At 46.8% G+C, this 21,309-nt stretch overlaps 1 protein-coding gene across 1 annotated transcript; it reads right to left on the reverse strand.

Moving 5' to 3' along the window:
- Positions 1 to 3,536: 3,536 nt before the first annotated feature.
- On the reverse strand, positions 3,537 to 15,696 carry SLC25A44 (solute carrier family 25 member 44). Its single transcript, XM_089660811.1, has 5 exons — positions 15,584 to 15,696; positions 14,511 to 14,590; positions 10,088 to 10,730; positions 9,304 to 9,431; positions 3,537 to 4,667 (listed from the first exon to the last, which is right to left on the reverse strand). Exons 3-5 carry the CDS (start codon positions 10,707 to 10,709, stop codon positions 4,476 to 4,478), a joined length of 942 nt encoding a protein of 313 aa, XP_089516937.1. The 5' UTR covers positions 10,710 to 10,730; positions 14,511 to 14,590; positions 15,584 to 15,696; the 3' UTR covers positions 3,537 to 4,475.
- Positions 15,697 to 21,309: the final 5,613 nt, after the last annotated feature.

Consider the following 21,309-nt stretch of genomic DNA (forward strand, 5'->3'; position numbering starts at 1 on the left):
ATCTCTAATTTGACAGTTCAAACGATCAGCCATGTGAATGGAAGGATTAACACCCGTGCGGGCTCCTTGACACCAAGGATGGGATTAACAACCTCTCAACAAACAGGCTGGTTCCACATCTTTCACTCCTATCAGGTTCTTCATGAATCAACATCTACACATTCCAGGGTTTAAATGGAAACTCCGTAGAACAGAAGTGGCTTGAAGAAGCTGCGAAACATCTTCAACATTACAGAACAAGTCCAAGTGAATGTGACCAACTACTACTAGGTATACCATGACCTGAAAAAATTCAGAACCTTCACAGGCAGACATTCTATTGATCCTAGTCAATTTCTTGAGCCCGCTCGTCTGTAGAGAATAGTTGTCCACCAACGAAAAAAACATTTTCTTCAGTCTTTCTGGGCCATCAGCAATCCTTTTACTTTCTAAAATGGCGCCCTTTGTCATCCAACTTGCCAAATTTTTGTGGACTCTTTCGAAAAATTGTGTCCTCCTAGTTCTTCCACTAAGTTTAGATATATTTTAAACTGACACACAATAAAAGTAGTTATTTCTGAGCTTTTGCTAATCAATAAAAAAGAAGAACTGGAAAAATTAACACTTAGAACAAAAAAGTACGCAAAGAACAGAAACTGCCCACACTTCCCTGTATGTGTATATATATCTCCCCATCAATTCTGACTTTCTCTGTTATATTCAGGACTGTTGAGTGTGGAAGCCTTCTGAGAACCTGCATACAATAATGAAGTGTTGAGTGTGGTCCTCTATGGAGGACCATGTTGACAGTGGTTGATCTAGTCCAGGGGGCAGGCAACCTGAGAGCCGCAGGACTACAAGTTCCATCATGCCTCTGCAAGTCATAGCTGTAACTGTCAGTTTTGCAATGCCTCATGGGAAATGTAGTTCCACAACAGCTACAGAGCCACAGGTTGCCTACCTCTGAATTCTAGTCAATATGGTCCTCTATGGGAGGACCATATTGACTAGATCAACCACTGTGAACCTTGTTTGTTTTTTTAACATAGAAGAACCTTTGAATAAACGTTCAGCTCTCAGTGAACCCATGATAATAATTATATCTGTACCTTATGATTTTCAGTAATAAATGTAACGGATTGGATAATACTAATAATAGCAAGAAATGAAATGCAGACAGTGAAAATGGCAACGTTCCCTCATGGTGGTAGTCAATAGAAAGTGCCCCTTACTATAGTGGTCATTGAAAAAAGGTTTAAGCTGGTGATCGGTGGGAGAAGGGCCTCCTTGCACTGCTCGTTGTTGTAAAGGGTAATATATTGGTGGTCAGTTGGGAGAATATTACTTCCATTGGTGGTCAGTGCGAAGCATGCCCTTTCCATTGGTGGTCAGAATATTCCTTACCAGGGGCGGACTGACAACTCTTGGGGCCCCCGGGCAATAGGGGATCATGGGGCCCGTGTCCTTGCCCAAACTCAAAAAAGCCTATGAAAAAGGTACCAGGGGCATCTCATGGGGCCCCGTACTGACCCCGGGCCCTCGGGCAGTTTCCAAATGGTCAGTACACCCCTGTTCCTTACATTGGTGGTCAGTGCGAAGCATGCCCTTTCCATTGGTGGTCAGAATATTCCTTACATTGGTGGTCAGTGCGAACCATGCCCTTTCCATTGGTGGTCAGAATTTTCCTTACATTGGTGGTCTGTGCGAAGCATGCCCTTTCCACTGGTCAGAATATTCCTTACATTGGTGGTCAGTGCGAAGCATGCCCTTTCCACTGGTCAGAATATTCCTTACATTGGTGGTCAGTGCGAAGCATTCCCTTTCCATTGGTGGTCAGTGGTTAAAATATTCCTTACATTTGTGGTCAGTGGGAAGAATGACCCTTCCATTGATTGTCAGTGGGAAAAAAGCTCTTTTCATTGGTGATCAGTGGGAAGAATGTCCCTCACATTGGTGGTCAGTGGGAGAAATGTTCCCTACAGTACTGGGAAGAATGCCCCCTTGTACATAGCTAAAAAGATAACTGGTGTCACTGGTTACGTATCAGACAGAACTTGTTCATTACTCAAGGAACCCCTAGAAACCTTTGAAGGAACATTGTGTCCACATGACCCTGGTTGAGAAAGGTTGGTCTAATTCTGTTCATAGAAACAAGGGCATGACCACTGGTGGCCTCTTTCCCCTAGATTTGCATGCAGGGTGTGGCTTGTATGGCCCAATTTAGGGAATTAACTATAAAGTGATTAATCTTTCTAAGTAAATACATCAAAATATCACTCTTGACCTTTGAAAATAGTCTTCTCAGATGCAATTGTTCCTGAATTTAAGAGCCAGGGAGGCGTACACCATGACGTTCAACTTAAAAAACAACACACAGAGTTTTTCAATGCAACAAAACTAACCAAACTGATTGGTTCAGTTGCCATTTGCCTACTTGAACTCCTATGCAAAGGCGAGGAGAACTGGTCCACCACAAAAAACGATCACCAAACTCACAATGCTGTGACCAGCATTAGAAGGGCCCTGGGGGACAGCTTGGAAAACCCATCGTTAGGAGATATATCCACTTCAGCAGCCATTTTTTTTTTCATAAACCAATTAAACCCCGCAACCCGATCCACGAATGTGGTAAGCCTCTATTCATTCGACGCCTTTTAAAATTGAATATAGACAATGTTGCATACTGGCAGCTATTAAAGTTCAGATAACCGTTGCCCTCAACGTTCCTGACAAGTTGGTAAATGTTTACATCGTTCTGCTTGTAGATGTCTTGTAGCCCTGATGAAAGGAGGAGGAGCGCGTTTCGTCAACCGAAACGCGTCGAATATATGGAGTCATTGGCGCAATTTTGGACTCCTTTATGAGTTTAGTCTGGTACACGGTCGGTTTAAGATCCACCCATCAGGGCATTTTGATGCTATTTGCATAAATCCTCCCAAGAGCCAGCCCACTGTTTGCATCCGGGCTCTTCAAAAGGAATGGCTTGAGGAAGCACCCGGTTGGCCTCTACCACCAGCCATGATTTGCCTCCATTGCTGATGTGACGGGAGTCACTTTGTGTGGGGGGCCTATGGAACACAGCTCACTTTGGAGGGGTTTCAGCTCCCCATATCCCTATTATGTGTAAGTCACCCTGTGCCTGTTAGGGGTGCAGGGTGAAATGTCCTGATATTGTATAGACATGTATAGGTGGGGGTTGTTCAGTGTTTAATGCCATGTGGTTGTATCCCACTGTTCTATTGTGTGTCTTGCTTGGGAGCAAACGATTATGGGATGTATGTGTTTGTATATTGGCTTGGCGGGGGGCTGTTTCCGGCAGCCCTTCTCCCTGATGGGACTGGCTGCTGATGTGTTTCTAGTTACTGGGTGTGTATATATCTTGTATCTGTGTTAAAATAAAGGAGTCTATTAACTGGTTTCGTTCAAGAGTGGTGTCCGTGGATCTGTGTTGGGACAGGGAAGCGGGAGTTTAACGGAAATACCCTAGTGCATTCAGGGTCCGGTTCCATTACAGCTGACATCACTGGTTTAAATAGAAGGTAATGGAAATGCCAAGGTTTGATTTAAGAATTTAATTAGATTGTTGATGAGGTGGGGTGGGGAGAAGGACCCAGGCAGGCAACACATCAGCAGCTTAAACATCAACTCTAATGTTTTGGACCTGTTGGGGTTCCTATGCCTTCTGTGTCCGCATGGAGGAGTTTACCCCTCACTTCTTGCCACCATCTTTGCTAATGGTTCTGCGCCGTGAAAAGAATAACTGTGCGACATTCCACTTTGAACCTTGTGTTAGATATGCCCTCTCTCAAAGAGGGTTTCAAACTTTTTTTTTTAATATTCCTGAGCTATAGTTACCTCGTAGGTGGAGTCTAGTATGGATTTAAAGGGGTCTAGTCTGACAATATAATCCCCGAGAAGTGGATATAGCCTTTAAAAGGGAACGCTTTTCTTTCACACTTACATTCCAACATACTTTGGCAATCACATTAAATAAAATCAATAGAACTCTGTATATTAAAAAAAAAAAAAAAAATGGAAAATTGTCCATTCTAAAAATACAAATACCATTTATGTTAAATAAAAAAAAAAAAAAATTAATTGGGCCAAGGTGGTGCCACAGCTGACCAGAATACGAAGGGTGGAAGGGGGCACCGGGTGAACGGTCACAGACACAGATTAAAAAAATAATATACAACAGGGGGCGCCAGTTTGACGCCAAGAATGTAGGGTGGCCAATTCCTTGTGTGCCCACCATGCACGCACCTTGGGTTAGCCCAGCAGCAGTGGGGTTGTTTTTTTTTTTGCGATAAAACCGAAGTTCCCATCGCACTTACTGTACGATATATACAGTCTCTCTCTGTTTTCTCTTTGTGCACAGACACACAAATATATACACACACAATTGTGTACAATCCAGTGGAATTTGGGCCGTCTTCCAGCGTGGTTGGCCCAAGTGTGTTGCCCATCTCTGCAGAAAATCTCCAGTCCACATACGGTCACCAGTGTCTTGAATCTACTAGCTCAGGTCTGAGGCTCAGTTTCTTCAGTGTCTCGTAGCCCACCACTATCACAATGGTAGAGGGGGTGGAGGAGATGATCCGGGCGGAAAGACCTTTGGTCAGGCCCCAGGGACCTTCCTCCGCCATCAGCTGCCTGAAGGTGTTGATGATTGAGCTTTTTCCCTCCACCTGAAATACAAGAAGGATGAGGGTAAGAGGAGGAACCAAGAACCAGGTCATAACATCGTCAATCAGAATTCATCTCCATCAGTCCCCTCACAACGGATATACAAATATATGACTAAACTTTTGTGGACGCAGGACCACCACCCCTACGTGGACTTCCCATCCTCAGACCATGGCCATTAATATGGATTTGCCTCAACTTTGTGGCTATGACATCTTCCAGTCATCGGAGAAGCCTTTCAACAAGATTTTGGAGGGTGTCTGTAAGTTTGTGAGGTTGGGTACGGATGTTGAATGAGAAGACGTTGGCGTTTAAGTTCAACCCAAACGTGTTCAGCGGGGCTCTGTGCAGGACACTCAAGTTACTCCCCGCCAAACTGGTTAAACCATGTCTTTATGGAGCTGGCTATTGTACACAGGTCCATGCCCCAGAAGACATCACTTGAGACTAAACGTGTAGGGTAGAGCCTTTTTGTTGGACTTTCCATCCCAAAACCATGGGCTATGAAATCTTCCACTCTTCTGAGAAGGTTTTCAACAAGATTCTGCAGTGTGTAAGAATTTGTCAGGTGAATGAGAAGACCTGGCTCACCATTGGTGTTCCAGTTCGATCCAAATGTGTTAAGCAGAGCTCTGTGAAGGCCCCTCAAGTTCCTCCACACCAAACTGGTTAAACCATGTCTTTATGGTGCCAACTATATACACAGGTCCATGCCCCAGAAGACGTCAATCTGATGAAACACGTAGGGTTGCGACGCCATCACATTTTACTGGAAGTGTAGAGTTTGTACGAAATTGGTGATTTCATGCAGCACAGTCTACCTTGCTTTGCCCGTAGATGCAATTTTAGCGGTTTTAATAAAATCCTATGAGTTCTCACACTATGCGGAGCATGTGATCTTCTCTTTACTGGTACTCAATTGCATGCATGGATCTTCGACTGGAAGGTGAGATCTGTGGCGATATCTCTTCAGAAGGACCACTTCTACAGAGGGAAACCTTTGGAGGCTGGAAATGTGGATCTGTATGCTGTCCTAAAGCGTTCTATGACTCTTCATACCTAGAGTTAGAATTGTTTGGCAAACATTTGAGTCTTCTCTTTTCGGTGGTGGTTCACACGGAGTGGTGGTCATATTGAAGAATGAATTCTTCTTTCGGCCCACTTTTATTGGGACTTTATTGTGGACACTTTACTGGTATTTTTGTTTTGTTTTTGTGGTGTAAATGCAGCACCACACATATTTTACCTATATGTACACAGTGGCATCGTCATGGTGGTCAACAGTAAGTGTTCTCCAAACTGTTACCACAAGAATGAGAATGTCTCAAATCTAATTGCATGCTGTAGTATTAGAAGTACCCTTCACTGAGAACACCATCATTTGGATAAGGGCCCGTATGCTTTTGGCCCTCTGGTAGGTGCAACGGTCAAAACGCCCACAAAATGTTGGCCATATAGTTTTTGCAGAAGCTGAAGAGTTATAATCACCAATGTTTGGACTCCAATGGTGAGATCTTCAAGTTAAACCTTGCAACTCTACACACCCTCTCACCAGGACTGGAAACGCTCTAAGGTGGGTCAGAATAGAGCAAGGTACCTTAGGAGGAAGACCTCCACGTTGGAGTCTTCAAGAAATATAAAAAGCTATGTCAGGGACCAGATGTGAACCTGAGAACTCTGTTGTGTCTGGTGAGGTCTCTTCTTGCTGAGCCACCTGGAATGCTGGACAGCCCTCTGGACAATTCCTTCAATGATCCTGTCTTGAACCTGGTTTGTTGTGAACCTTTTACCCTTTGCTCCTCCCTGATTTAAGCCATGACTATGCACTTCTGTTTGCCAGATTATTGTGCTCTCTACCATACATATTTTTACTACCACTTGTTACCGACCTTAGGCTTGTTCGTCAACTAGGCTTCCTACCTACAACCACTTGTTACCAAACCTTTGGCGTGTTTACTGACTATGCTTCTGTTTGATTCTTACCTGCTATATCTGCTACTGGACCCTGGCTTGCTCACCTCCTGGTGGGGCGATCCAGAGGACCTTGACCTGGTACCCACATGCAGCAAAACCCATTTCCACCATTAGGAGTTCTGGTGAATACTGGTTAGTACTTAGACTCCGCACCTCAGGTGAGCCCATGTCACCTGCCAGGTTGACCTGCTTGCTTACCTATCCTGCTCGTTGGTGGAACTCCCGCTACTGCTATAGCAACTGGTCTTTGAGCCTGACCCCTGATTGTAGCAGGTTCGAGCCCTCAGGAAATATAGGAAGCTGGAAGCCCATACAACACAGAGTTTCCCGACTTGTGGAGAGCAGATTCAGAGAAACCAATCTGCATTGTTAGAATACAGCATCTCACTGCACAATTACACGTGCAATCCGGCACACCTGGTTGGATCCCAGTCTAGTGCGAGAATTATTGCTCTTGCTACGACGTTCGTGGCGATACCCTACGTGTGTGTGGTTTGAACAGAATTTACATATGTGGGCATGGCCTATGTATGCGTTCGCCACTACGTGTGAGTACGGGGGGACGGGGGCACTTTCATTTTTTGTTTTTTTAATTTATTTAATGTTTTTGGGGGGGTTTTTTTGCACTGTCCCTTTAAAAAAAAATTTTTTTAATCACTTTTATTCTTATCACAAGAAATGCATGCATCCCTTGTGATAGAAATAATTAGTGACAGGTCCTCTTTATGGAGAGATATGGGGTTAATAAGATCCCACATCTCTCCTCTCCAATGTAAAGCATTGGATCAAAAAAAAAAAAAAAAAAAAAAATGGGCACAGGTGGGTGGCACTGCTTGGCACAGGTGGGCATCGATCATCAGTGTCCTGATGATCGGTGCCGATCCCCGCTCTGACAACTGCCGGTTCTCGGCAGTACTTTCCTCACGATCTGACAGCGTGAGGAAAGTGCAGCCGAGAACCGGCAATTGCATTTCCCGGTGATCAGCGTGTCATTGGACACCGCTGATCACGTGGTAAAAGGCCGCTGTGATTGGCCTTTTACCACATCACATGAACAGCCGTGTCCGTAGGCCACAACGATCACGGAGATCGCCGGGGGCGCGCAGGAGAGCGCGTTCTGGGAGGACGTCATGTGACGCCCTCCCAGAACTGGCCGGCCGCAGTGCAGCCGTCATTCGCCTATCTGCGATCGGCAACTAGTTAAAAAGTAAAAAGCCCGGAACTGGAAGTGACATCGCTCCGGTCCTCCAAGGGCATAGAGAGGAGTGGAGGCCATCTTTCCTTCACTTATCTCTATGCCCAGCGCCGGGATCGTTCAATGGTCTTTAAGGTAAAGATAAATAAGTGGGGTGTAGCGCTCAAAACAAATAAAAACAATATGTCCACATATATAAACGCATGTGAATGCGTAAACAGATATAGAGTCTGTATCAAGAAGAAATATAGCAGATGAACTTGTGACTCCAACCAAAAGTGAAAAATGCGCACTCACCGGAAGCGCATAGATATATGTATGCTCATTATCTATGCGCTTCCGGTGAGTGCGCATTTTTCACTTTTGGTTGGAGTCACAAGTTCATCTGCTATATTTCTTCTTGATACAGACTCTATATCCGTTTACACATTCACATGCGTTTATATGTGGACTTATTGTTTTTATTTGTTTTGAGCGCTACACCCACTTATTTATCTATACTTTTACAGAGTTTTTATTGGTACCTCTTGGTGTTTTAGCAGCTACTTTTAGGAGCGCTCACTTCTATTTACTTTTAATTGGTCTTTCAGGTAAGGCTGAGAACTACCGAGCAGCGGCCGGTGGAGGCAGCGGCAGGCGGGCGGCTGTGACAGCGGCGAGGGGCGGGGTTTTTTGGCACCTGTATCGGTGCTTTTTTTTCCCCTTTTCGGCCGATGGGGGTGTTTTCGGTGCATCCCTAGCTATCACCTTTTGTACCATCTCCCCCTTCCTTTAGATTGTGAGCTCCACGAGCCGGGCCCTCCTGTTCCTTCTGTACTGAAATGTATTGTAATAGTACGGTCTCCCTTTATATTGTACAGCGCCACGCAAACTGTTGGCGCCATAAATCCTGTATAATAATAATTATGACGGACTTACCTTAAAACTAAGCCCTCCTGCGGCACGCTGGCTCCCTGGGACTTCCATCTTCCTTCCGGGTTTGCGCGCTCTGGCCGCCTGACTTGCCGAGCTGCGAAGACGTCACTCCCGCGTCACGGCACAGCGCTCTGAAGGAACGCCACGGGTATGCCATTCATTCAGCTATCAAAGATGGGCTAATATCTCCTAAAAGTTGCACGTTTAGGAGATATTAATATTACTTTTTTTATTATGGCATTTTTTTTTATGCCAACATCCAGTACTGAACACAGAGGGGGAGATTTACTAAAACTGGGGCACTCAGAATCTGGTGCAGTGGGAGCCAATCAGCTTCTAGCTTCAGCTTGTTCCATTAAGCTTTGACAATAAAATCTGGAAGCCGATTGGTTGCTATGCAGAGATACACCCGATTTTACATTCTCTAGGTTGAATACATAACCCCCCCATCTCCACCCATTTGTAATGTCAATGGAACACACAGTCCTCGTTATATCCATCCAACCCGAGAACACTCAATTTCTGGTGGAGCAGAACCACCCTTGCTTTGTTACCTGCACTCGGGCCCTTATGACATCCATGGGATTGGTGATGGTGGACGCTGTCGCTGCTGCCAGGGGCCCCGAGATGGCTTGAAGCAGTAGGTGAGGACAGTCTTTAGGTGACAGGCGTGATAATTGTTCTGGAACAAAGCAAAAAATGATGACCATACGGGGAAAAAAAAAAAAAAAAAATCACATTACTTGGATCAGGGTCCAAAAAAACCCCAAAAAAACCCAAAAATGTAGAAACAATAGGAACCAATCTTTCAATAAGAAGTCCTGTAAGCGACTCGGACCACTAGACTCCACCTAGGACAAAGGTCACCATTGGGTTAGGCTGGCCCTTTGAAGCAAGCCTGCCCTCAAGCTACAGGGACCCTTTAATATCCATCTCCACAGTACATGCTCCTCACCTTCCCTTCACAGATCCCTTTAGTGAAAGGTGTGCTACTTCCAAATATGGAACATGTGACCTCATTCCCATCCCCTGGGGGCGGGGCAAATCCTCGGCCCAGTGTAAGCTCTCCTTTAATGTCCATCTCCATAGTACATGCTCCTCACCTTCCCTGATCCCTTTAGTGAGAGGTGTGCCACTTCCAAATATGGAGCATGTGACCTCATTCCCATCCCCTGGGGGCGGGGCAAATCCCCGGCCCAGTGTAAGCTCCAATTTCAAGACAGAATGTAGAAGCAAATAAACATCCCAATAGAGGTTTTAACCCCTCCCTACTTCATTAAAAAAATAGTTGGGATAGTCATACATTTTATACAACTCCCAGCATGCCCTGCAACCCACCTGCATAGAAGTGGTAGAAAGGCCACCATACGGCGCTGTTGGGGATGTAGGTCATCAGCGAAGCCACGTAACCCCGATAAAACCCCTTCATTCCATCCGCTTTGAAGATCTGCACGATGATGTCCTTGGTCTGGCCAAACACGACCGTCTGTTTCCCCCGCGCGCAGCTCACGCGGAATCGGCCCATGCTCTCGCCCGTCCGCTGCATCATAAGGTGCTGAGAAATCACGTCGATGGGCACGGTGATGCTTTGCGCCACCAGAGACGCTGATCCTCCCGCCACCAGAGACTTGACGGTGTTACTACTGCTGTAGCCCGACAAATACTTGCGCGTCAGTTCGTACGTGGTGACGTAACACTGGCCAGAGATCAGGGTGAAGGTGTTCACCAGGAAGCCCCGGTACAGACCGGAGGCCCCCTCCGACCTCAAGATCTTCACAAAGGCGTCAAACGTCCCGTTGTAGAGGCTCTTCCCCTTCTGCACCTGGAGCCGCGTCCGGATGAGAGTGAACGGGTAGACGCTGACCCGGATCATCATCGTCATGCAGACCCCGAAGACGTAGAACTTCTTCTTGTCCAGGTGCTCCCACTCGATGATCTGGATGTTTCGTTTGTCCTCCATGATGACGGATTGGCGTCACACCTACAGGGAGACACCCCTTTTAATGTCGATGGAAACCTGATCTGCCAGATCTATTCTGCTAGAAGCTACTTGGTACAGACTTGATACTTTTTGTTACATTGTATCCTTCTATTGCTTGTAACTGGTTCCATGTTTTCCCCCCCCCCAATGTCTCATTTCTGCAGTCCCTCTATCTCCCAACTTTGTCACTAGTTCACCCCGTATCGGCCCCACCACCACAATACTCCAATCCAGCCCTGTCCACCAATTCATGTCAGAGACTATGGAACACCCCTACGTAGCCCACGCCGACACCCCCTACAAGTGGCCCACGCCGACAACCCCTACACGCGGCCCACGCCGACAACACCTACACGCGGCCGACAACCCCTACACGCGGCCCACGCCGACAACCCCTACACGCGGCCGACAACCCCTACACGCGGCCGACAACCCCTACGCGGCCCACGCCGACAACCCTACGCGGCCCACGCCGACAACCCTACGCGGCCCACGCCGACAACCCTACGCGGCCCACGCCGACAACCCCTACACGCGGCCCACGCCGACAACCCCTACACGCGGCCCACGCCGACAACCCCTACACGCGGCCCACGCCGACAACCCCTACACGCGGCCCACGCCGACAACCCCTACACGCGGCCCACGCCGACAACCCCTACACGCGGCCCACGCCGACAACCCCTACACGCGGCCCACGCCGACAACCCCTACACGCGGCCCACGCCGACAACCCCTACACGCGGCCCACGCCGACAACCCCTACACGCGGCCCACGCCGACAACCCCTACACGCGGCCCACGCCGACAACCCCTACACGCGGCCCACGCCGACAACCCCTACACGCGGCCCACGCCGACAACCCCTACACGCGGCCCACGCCGACAACCCCTACACGCGGCCCACGCCGACAACCCCTACACGCGGCCCACGCCAAGACTCCTATGTAACCCTACCGTTCTTAAGTTTTAATGCATCAATTTTTGCACAGCTTAAATCCAGCCTCAATTTCAGGCTCCCTGTACAATCAGGATGAGAAAATATCACAAATCATTCTTCAAGGTTAGTTTTTTCCTTATTTTTTTTTATCTTGTTTACTATTTTGTTTTCCTTTTTATATGGACAAATTCTCATTTTTCTGAGGGCCCATTTACATTGAGCAGGGCTGTGCTAGGCAATCCCAAAATAAAGACAAGGCCTTGTTTCCTATGACATTATAGACAGGGAGAGGGAGGGGGAGGGGGAGAGGGAGGGGGAGGGGGAGAGGGAGGGGGAGGGGGAGAGGGAGGGGGAAAGGGAGAGGGAGGGGGAAAGGGAGAGGGAGGGGGAAAGGGAGAGGGAGGGGGAGAGGGGGAGAGGGAGGGGAGAGGGGGAGAGGGAGGGGAGAGGGGGAGAGGGAGGGGAGAGGGGGAGAGGGAGGGGAGAGGGGGAGAGGGAGGGGAGAGGGGGAAAGCGGAGAGGGGAAAGCGGAGAGGGGAAAGCGGAGAGGGGAAAGCGGAGAGGGGAAAGCGGAGAGGGGAAAGCGGAGAGGGGAAAGGAGAGGAAAAAAGGGAAAAAGGGAAAAGGGAAGGGACGGAAGAAAGGAAAAGGGAAAGGGAAACGGAAAGGGAAAGGGAAACGGAAAGGGAAAGGGAAACGGAAACGGAAGGGAAACGGAAAGGGAAGGGAAACGGAAAGGGAAGGGAAACGGAAAGGGAAGGGAAACGGAAAGGGAAGGGAAACGGAAAGGGAAGGGAAACGGAAAGGGAAGGGAAACGGAAGGGAAACGGAAAGGGAAGGGAAACGGAAAGGGAAGGGAAGGGAAAGGGAAGGGAAACGGAAGGGAAGGGAAAGGGAAACGGAAAGGAAGGGAAAGGAAAGGGAAAAAAGGAAAAGAAAGGATAAAGAAAGGAAGGAAAGAAGGAAAGGAAAGTCGATCTATCACACACCTAAACCAAGAGGTCTATATATAATAAACATTCATTGGCTGAGTGTCACACACACTAGTGCAGGCTGGACACATTTGTCCCGTATTTTCTGTAATAGATTAATTCCTACGTTTGTCATCTTTCTTTCAAATCTTTCTTTGGGTGCCCCAGAAAACAACTGAGTTTAAACTCCTTCCCCGCAAAAAAAGCAAATTGTTTCAGCTGTGTTGCCACTTTAAAGGGGACCTGTCACCTCCATAGCACACACTGTCTACCTCCTGGAAGCGGTTGTGAAGCAGAGCACCGTGATGTCCCTCATCTGGGACCCAGCACTACTTCCCACCATCCCTGAATGAACACTACACAGGTCCTCTTTATAGGACTCAGCTGTAACTCATTAGTCACATTGCAAAACCAATTAATTCCTCGACACCGGCTGGGACCAGTTCTGCTGAATTTCCTGGATGGGTAACCAGTCTAATGAAGGCAGCAGCAAGTCAGGGAGTGCGGTGACACCGCAGGTGACTATGTCATACAGGACAGAATCTCACACTTTGTAAGAAGGGAAAAGCCATAAAAATATAAAACAGAAACCTTTCCGAGAGTCCGCTGACCCCAGCACAACTGCAAACTTTAACCCAGTGCAAGAGAGGGCAAGGCCTCATTCATAAAAAATGACTAACGGTGTATCCCGGAAATAATGGCGGTGAAAGAAAAAGGAATAGTGTTCCTTAACCCCTTAGTACCAGGATGTGTATATATGTACCTTGGTAGATGAGGGAGTTAAGACACACTGCTGCAACCTAAAAAGCACCCTTAAAGGCCAGAGATAGCATCCTTAAAAGGCCAACCAAGGTGTCCCTCAACCCTTGCCTGCCAAGGTACCTTTATACACTTCCTGGAATTTAAAGGGTTACAACCATGAGCTTGGTCCCCTCAAAAGACCAACCCAGGCCGTCCCCTCAAAGGCCAACCCAGGCCGTCCCCTCAAAGGCCAACCCAGGCCGTCCCCTCAAAGGCCAACCCAGGCCGTCCCCTCAAAACCAACAATGATGTCACTTAAAAGCCAACCAACGTGTCCCTCAACCCCTTGCTTGTCAAGGTACCTTTATAAACATCCTGGTATTTAAGGGGTTACAACCATGAGCTTGGTATTGGTTTTTAAACAGGTGAAGGGGTTTCAGATAAAAGCGGTTCTTTGATGGCTTTTATAAAGCTCTGCAGGTGCCTCTGTATATAACGGTTGGGGGTAGTCAGTCATTTTTTTTTAGCAGAAAAAGAATGCAAACTTTATCATGTGTGTGAAAAACTAAAAAATGGCGGTGGTAGAAAGATTATAAAGGGCTGGCGACAGCGTTCCCTCAATGGTCAACACTGATGTTTCTTCAACGGACAACCCAGGCCGACCCTTCAAACGGACAACCCAGGCCGACCCTTCAAACGGACAACCCAGGCCGACCCTTCAAACGGACAACCCAGGCCGACCCTTCAAACGGACAACCCAGGCCGACCCTTCAAACGGACAACCCAGGCCGACCCTTCAAACGGACAACCCAGGCCGACCCGTCAACGGACAACCCAGGCCGACCCTTCAATGGGACAACCCAGGCCGACCCTTCAATGGGACAACCCAGGCCGACCCGGAAAGGCCAAAAATGATATCCCTCTAAAAGCCAACAATGGCATGCCTTAAAGGCCAACAACGATGTCCCCGAAGGGCCTACCTTACCTTTAATAGATGAAATGTAGAAACAAAGCCCTCTCTGATACAAGGACACACCTAGATATCTCTGATATGGTAATGAGCTCCATTCAGACCCCTAGTGTCCTGGACAATGGCGGGGGAGGAGTACAAACACAACCAGCAATTACCTCCTAAGGGATCTTCTCACAGACATCTATAAGCCGGCCAGAAAATTCCTGTGTGATGATCCGGGGAGATCAGACATGACCTGAGAGAGAGAGAGATCAGTGTACAACGCTACAGTATATGTCAGAGCTAGATATATGTATAATAATAGCGTGTGACTGCGGGGGAGGGGACATTAGAGTGTAAGCTCCTCTGGTACAGAGACTGATGGGACTGTGGGGGAGGGGACATTAGAGCGTAAGCTCCTCCGGTACAGAGACTGATGTGACTGTGGGGGAGGGAACATTAGAGTGTAAGCTCCTCTGGTACAGAGACTGATGGGACTGTGGGGGAGGGGACATTAGAGCGTAAGCTCCTCTGTACAGAGACTGATGTGACTGTGGGGGAGGGGACATTAGAGCGTAAGCTCCTCTGTACAGAGACTGATGGGACTGTGGGGGAGGGGACATTAGAGCGTAAGCTCCTCTGGTACAGGGACTGATGGGACTGTGGGGGAGGGGACATTAGAGCGTAAGCTCCTCTGGTACAGAGAGTGATGGGACTGTGGGGGAGGGGACATTAGAGTGTCAGCTCCTCTGGTACAGAGAGTGATGGGACTGTGGGGGAGGGGACAGAGCGTAAGCTCCTCTGGTACAGAGACTGATGTGACTGCGGGGGAGGGGACATTAGAGTGTAAGCTCCTCTGGTACAGAGAGTGATGGGACTGTGGGGGAGGGGGCATTAGAGCGTAAGCTCCTCTGGTACAGAGACTGATGGGACAGTGGGGGAGGGGACATTAGAGCGTAAGCTCCTCTGGTACAGAGACTGATGGGACTGTGGGGGAGGGGACATTAGAGCGCAAGCTCCTCTGGTACAGAGACTGATGGGACAGTGGGGGAGGGGACATTAGAGTGTGAGCTCCTCTGGTGACCGGCTCAGTGTTCTCTGTACAGCGCTGCGGTATATGAATGGGGGGGAGGGGTGTACAGAGGTCAGGGTGTGTATGGGACTCTATATCGGGCACAGGTCGGTGGTCGGTCCCCTCTATATACACACACGGTGATGATGTCGGTGTCCCCCCTCCCCCGGCGCTCACCCCTCCGGTAGGCCTTCGGTCCCCGCTCTGTCCTGATCGCCTCCTCGCAGGGACACCGCCACCTGCCCCTCCAACCCCGGAAGTCAGGGGCCTGCCTCTGACAACCAATCGGCGCTGGCCATGATGTCACGCGGCGCATGGAGATTGCCTTAAAGGGCCAGAGACACTCCCTGCTGTACACATGACCGAGACGTCACAGGCCCCGCCCCAAAGGGAGGAGCTGTCCATTCATTATGAAAGAGGTCCTGTCTGATGTCAGTTATACATTTTTAAAGAGGACCTGTCATCTGTGTGTGTGTGTGTGTATATATATATATATACACATAGTTATTGGTATATATATATGTATATATATATTTTTATATATATTTACATATATATGTATGAGTTCCTTTCACTGGAACTAGGGGGCCAAGCCCAACCCCTGAAAGACACCCCCACACCATAATCCCCCCTCCACCAAACTTTACACTTGGCACAATGCAGTCAGGCAAGTACCGTTCTCCTGGCCACCGCCAAACCCAGACACATCCATCAGATTGCCAGACAGAGAAGTGTGATTAGTCACTCCAGAGAACACGTCTCCCCTGCTCTAAAGTCCAGTGGCGGCGTGCTTTACACCACGGCATCCGACGCTTTGCATTGCACTTGGTGATGGAAGGCTTGGATGCAGCTGCTCGGCCATGGAAACCCATTCCATGAAGCTCTCTACGCACTGTTGTTGGGCTCATCTGAAGGCCACACCAAGTTTGGAGGTCTTTAGCTATTGACTCTGCAGACAGTTGGCGACTTCTGCACACTGTGCGCTTCAGCATGCGCTGACCCCGCCCTGTCATGTGACGTGGCCTACCCAGGGGCGGACTGATAACTCATGGGGCCCCCGGGCAATAGGGGATCATGGGGCCCCTGTGTCCTTGCCCAAACTCAAAAAAGCCTATGAAAAGGTACCAGGGGCATCTCATGGGGCCCCCTACTGACCCCGGGCCCTCGGGCAGTGCCCGAGTTTCCAAATGATCAGTCCGTTCCTGGGCCTACCACTTGGTGGCTGAGTGGCTGTTGTTCCCAGTTGCTTCCACTTTGTTATAATCCCACTAACAGTTGAGCGTGGAATATTTAGTAGCCAGGAAATGTCACGGATGGACTTATTGCCCAGGTGGCCACCTATCACGGGACCACGCTTGGAGTCACTGAGCTCCTGAGAGCGACCCATTCTTTCACCAATGTTTGTAGAAGCAGTCTGCATGCCTAGGGGCTTGATTGGAACACCTGAATCACATGATATGGAGGGGATTGGAACACCTGAATCACATGATATGGAGGGGATTGGAACACCTGAATCACATGATATGGAGGGGATTGGAACACCTGAATCACGTGATTGGGAGGGGATTGGAACACCTGAATCACATGATTGGGGATTGGAACACCTGAATCACGTGATTGGGAGGGGATTGGAACACCTGAATCACATGATTGGGAGGGGATTGGAACACCTGAATCACGTGATTGGGAGGGGATTGGAACATCTGAATCACATGATTGGGAGGGGATTGGAACACCTGAATCACGTGATATGGAGGGGATTGGAACACCTGAATCACATGATATGGAGGGGATTGGAACACCTGAATCACATGATATGGAGGGGATTGGAACACCTGAATCACATGATTGGGAGGGCGGGGACAATACTTTTGGCAATATAGTGTGTATATATATATCAATAAAGAGGACCTATTATATACAGATTATTAGTTATACCAGTGAAGAGAGCCTGTCATCTCTCTCCATATGTATATAAAAGTCCTGGATTATTTCTTGGATACACAGAATATAACTGGTTACTAACATTTATAGGTTGGTTATATCCGATGGCCTCTTTGGGGATCAGGAATGAATTTTTTCCCCAGCAGGAGTAAATTGGATCGTACTTTGCTGGGTTTTTTGCCTTCCTATGGATCAACTGTGGGTGTAGGAATATAACTTTTTTTTTATGGTTGAACTGAATGGACTTTTGTCTTTTTTTAGCCAGACTAACTATGGAACTATTATATACAGTATATATATATATATATAAATAAAACAAATGCTTTCAATGTATATATAAAATATATAGGCACTCTTTAATGGTATATATATATATCCCAATAAAGAGGACCTGGAATCTCTCTCTCTCTCTCTCTGTGTATATATATGGTATACACTACAATGGGATGACAGGTCCTCTTTATTGGTATACACTACAATGGGATGACAGGTCCTCTTTATTGGTATATTATATAATGGGATGACAGGTCCTCTTTATTGGTATACATTACAATGGGATGACAGGTCCTCTTTATTGGTATACATTACATTGGGATGACAGGTTCTCTTTATTGGTATATTATATAATGGGATGACAGGTCCTCTTTATTGGTATACATTACAATGGGGTGACAGGTCCTCTTTATTGGTATACATTACAATGGGGTGACAGGTCCTCTTTATGGGTATATACTACAATGGGATGACAGGTCCTCTTTATTGGTATATTATACAATGGGATGACAGGTCCTCTTTATTGGTATACATTACAATGGGGTGACAGGTCCTCTTTATTGGTATATATTACAATGGGATGACAGGTCCTCTTTATTGGTATATTATATAATGGGATGACAGGTCCTCTTTATTGGTATATTATATAATGGGATGACAGGTCCTCTTTATTGGTATACATTACAATGGGATGACAGGTCCTCTTTATTGGTATACACTACATTGGGATGACAGGTCCTCTTTATTGGTATATTATATAATGGGATGACAGGTCCTCTTTATTGGTATATATTACAATGGGATGACAGGTCCTCTTTATTGTATATTATATAATGGGATGACAGGTCCTCTTTATTGGTATATATTACAATGGGGTGACAGGTCCTCTTTATTGGTATATTATATAATGGGATGACAGGTCCTCTTTATTGGTATATATTACAATGGGGTGACAGGTCCTCTTTATTGGTATATATTACAATGGGGTGACAGGTCCTCTTTATTGGTATATATTACAATGGGGTGACAGGTCCTCTTTATTGGTATATTATATAATGGGATGACAGGTCCTCTTTATTGGTATATATTACAATGGGGTGACAGGTCCTCTTTATTGGTATACATTACAATGGGGTGACAGGTCCTCTTTATTGGTATACATTACAATGGGGTGACAGGTCCTCTTTATTGGTATAATATATAATGGGATGACAGGTCCTCTTTATTGGTATATTACAGGGGTCTGCAACCTTTAAGACATAAAGAGCCACTTGGACCCGTTTCCGAGAGGGAAAAAAAGACTGGGAGCCGCAAAACCATTGCAACATTTAAAACAAATCCGACACTGCATATATTGCAAAAAGCGCTCTGGTCATGAAGGGGGTTTAAGGGCCCAGTAAGCAAAGGGTTAATCAGGGCCACAGTGTATCGTCATAATCACAATCATAGCCTTAGGTCAGTGGTGGGCAACCTTTTTTTTCAACTGAGCCAAATCTCGCCAAAACCACGATTGAAATTTATTTTGAGAGCCACATTTTTAAAACTGAAAATATATCCCCCATATAGTAATTCATCCCCCATAGTAATTCATCCCCCATATAGTAATTCATCCCCCATAGTAATTCATCCCCCATATAGTAATTCATCCCCCATATAGTAATTCATCCCCCATAGTAATTCATCCCCCATAGTAATTCATCCCCCATAGTAATTCATCCCCCCCATAGTAATTCTAATTCATCCCCCATATAGTAATTCATCCCCCATATAGTAATTCATCCCCCATATAGTAATTCATCCCCCATATAGTAATTCATCCCCCCCTATAGTAATTCTAATTCATCCCCCATATAGTAATTCATCCCCCATATAGTAATTCATCCCCCATATAGTAATTCATCCCCCGTATAGTAATTCATGCCCCCTATAGTAATTCATCCCCCATATTAAGTCCCCAAGTCCCCCCTGTGTCAATTCACTTACCTTTGCTCCGTGCGTTCCTCTCGCCGTGTTCCCGCGCCGTTCCGGTGTAGCATGAAAATCTGTCTCCTATGAGGTGCTGTCCCCCTCGACGTATCTGCGCATGTGCCAGTTTCAGGCATTAGCAGCCGATCGGCGATCTCCGGCACATGCACAGATACGTCGAGGGGGACAGATCCTCATAGGAGACAGATTTTCATGCTACACCGGTCTTCAGGGCGGACTGTGAGAGGAGCCTAGCGGGAGCCTAGCTCCAGGGGCAGGATTAAAAGGTCTGCCGGGCCGTAGTTTGCCCATTGCTGCCCTATTGCCTGTCACCTGGTGGGCAGTGTGCTCCGGAGCCGCAGCCAAGGTGAAAAAGAGCCGCATGCGGCTCTGGAGCCGCGGGTTGCCGACACCCGGTATATTATATAATGGGATGACAGGTCCTCTTTATTGGTATATTATATAATGGGATGACAGGTCCTCTTTATAGGTATATTATATAATGGGATGACAGGTCCTCTTTATAGGTATATACTACAATGGGATGACAGGTCCTCTTTATTGGTGTATTATATAATGGGATGACAGGTCCTCTTTATTGGTAGATTATATAATGGGGTGACAGGTCCTCTTTATTGGTATACATTACAATGGGATGACAGGTCCTCTTTATTGGTAGATTATATAATGGGGTGACAGGTCCTCTTTATTGGTATACATTACAATGGGATGACAGGTCCTCTTTATTGTATAATATATAATGGGGTGACAGGTCCTCTTTATTGGTATATTATATAATGGGGTGACAGGTCCTCTTTATTGGTATATTATATAATGGGATGACAGGTCCTCTTTATTGGTATAATATATAATGGGGTGACAGGTCCTCTTTATTGTATAATATATAATGGGATGACAGGTCCTCTTTATTGGTATATTATATAATGGGGTGACAGGTCCTCTTTATTGGTATATTATATAATGGGGTGACAGGTCCTCTTTATTGGTATATTATATAATGGGATGACAGGTCCTCTTTATTGGTATATATTACAATGGGATGACAGGTCCTCTTTATTGGTATATTATATAATGGGGTGACAGGTCCTCTTTATTGGTATACATTACAATGGGATGACAGGTCCTCTTTATTGGTAGATTATATAATGGGGTGACAGGTCCTCTTTATTGGTATACATTACAATGGGATGACAGGTCCTCTTTATTGTATAATATATAATGGGGTGACAGGTCCTCTTTATTGGTATATTATATAATGGGGTGACAGGTCCTCTTTATTGGTATATTATATAATGGGATGACAGGTCCTCTTTATTGGTATAATATATAATGGGGTGACAGGTCCTCTTTATTGTATAATATATAATGGGATGACAGGTCCTCTTTATTGGTATATTATATAATGGGGTGACAGGTCCTCTTTATTGGTATATTATATAATGGGGTGACAGGTCCTCTTTATTGGTATATTATATAATGGGATGACAGGTCCTCTTTATTGGTATATATTACAATGGGATGACAGGTCCTCTTTATTGGTATATTATATAATGGGGTGACAGGTCCTCTTTGCTGATCATAGACTCTCTCTGGCCCCCTTCAGTACGCCTCCTTTAAAGTACAAATAGGTCATGTGACGAAACGTATCCCTATTGGTGAGCGGTAGCCTGTGGCCACTCCTCTCCTCCCCTGCCCGCACC

The sequence above is a fragment of the Staurois parvus genome, unplaced genomic scaffold (genome assembly GCF_062004578.1).
Source record: "Staurois parvus isolate SC_StPar_1 unplaced genomic scaffold, SC_StPar_1.0 ptg001279l, whole genome shotgun sequence".
NCBI lineage: Eukaryota > Metazoa > Chordata > Amphibia > Anura > Ranidae > Staurois > Staurois parvus.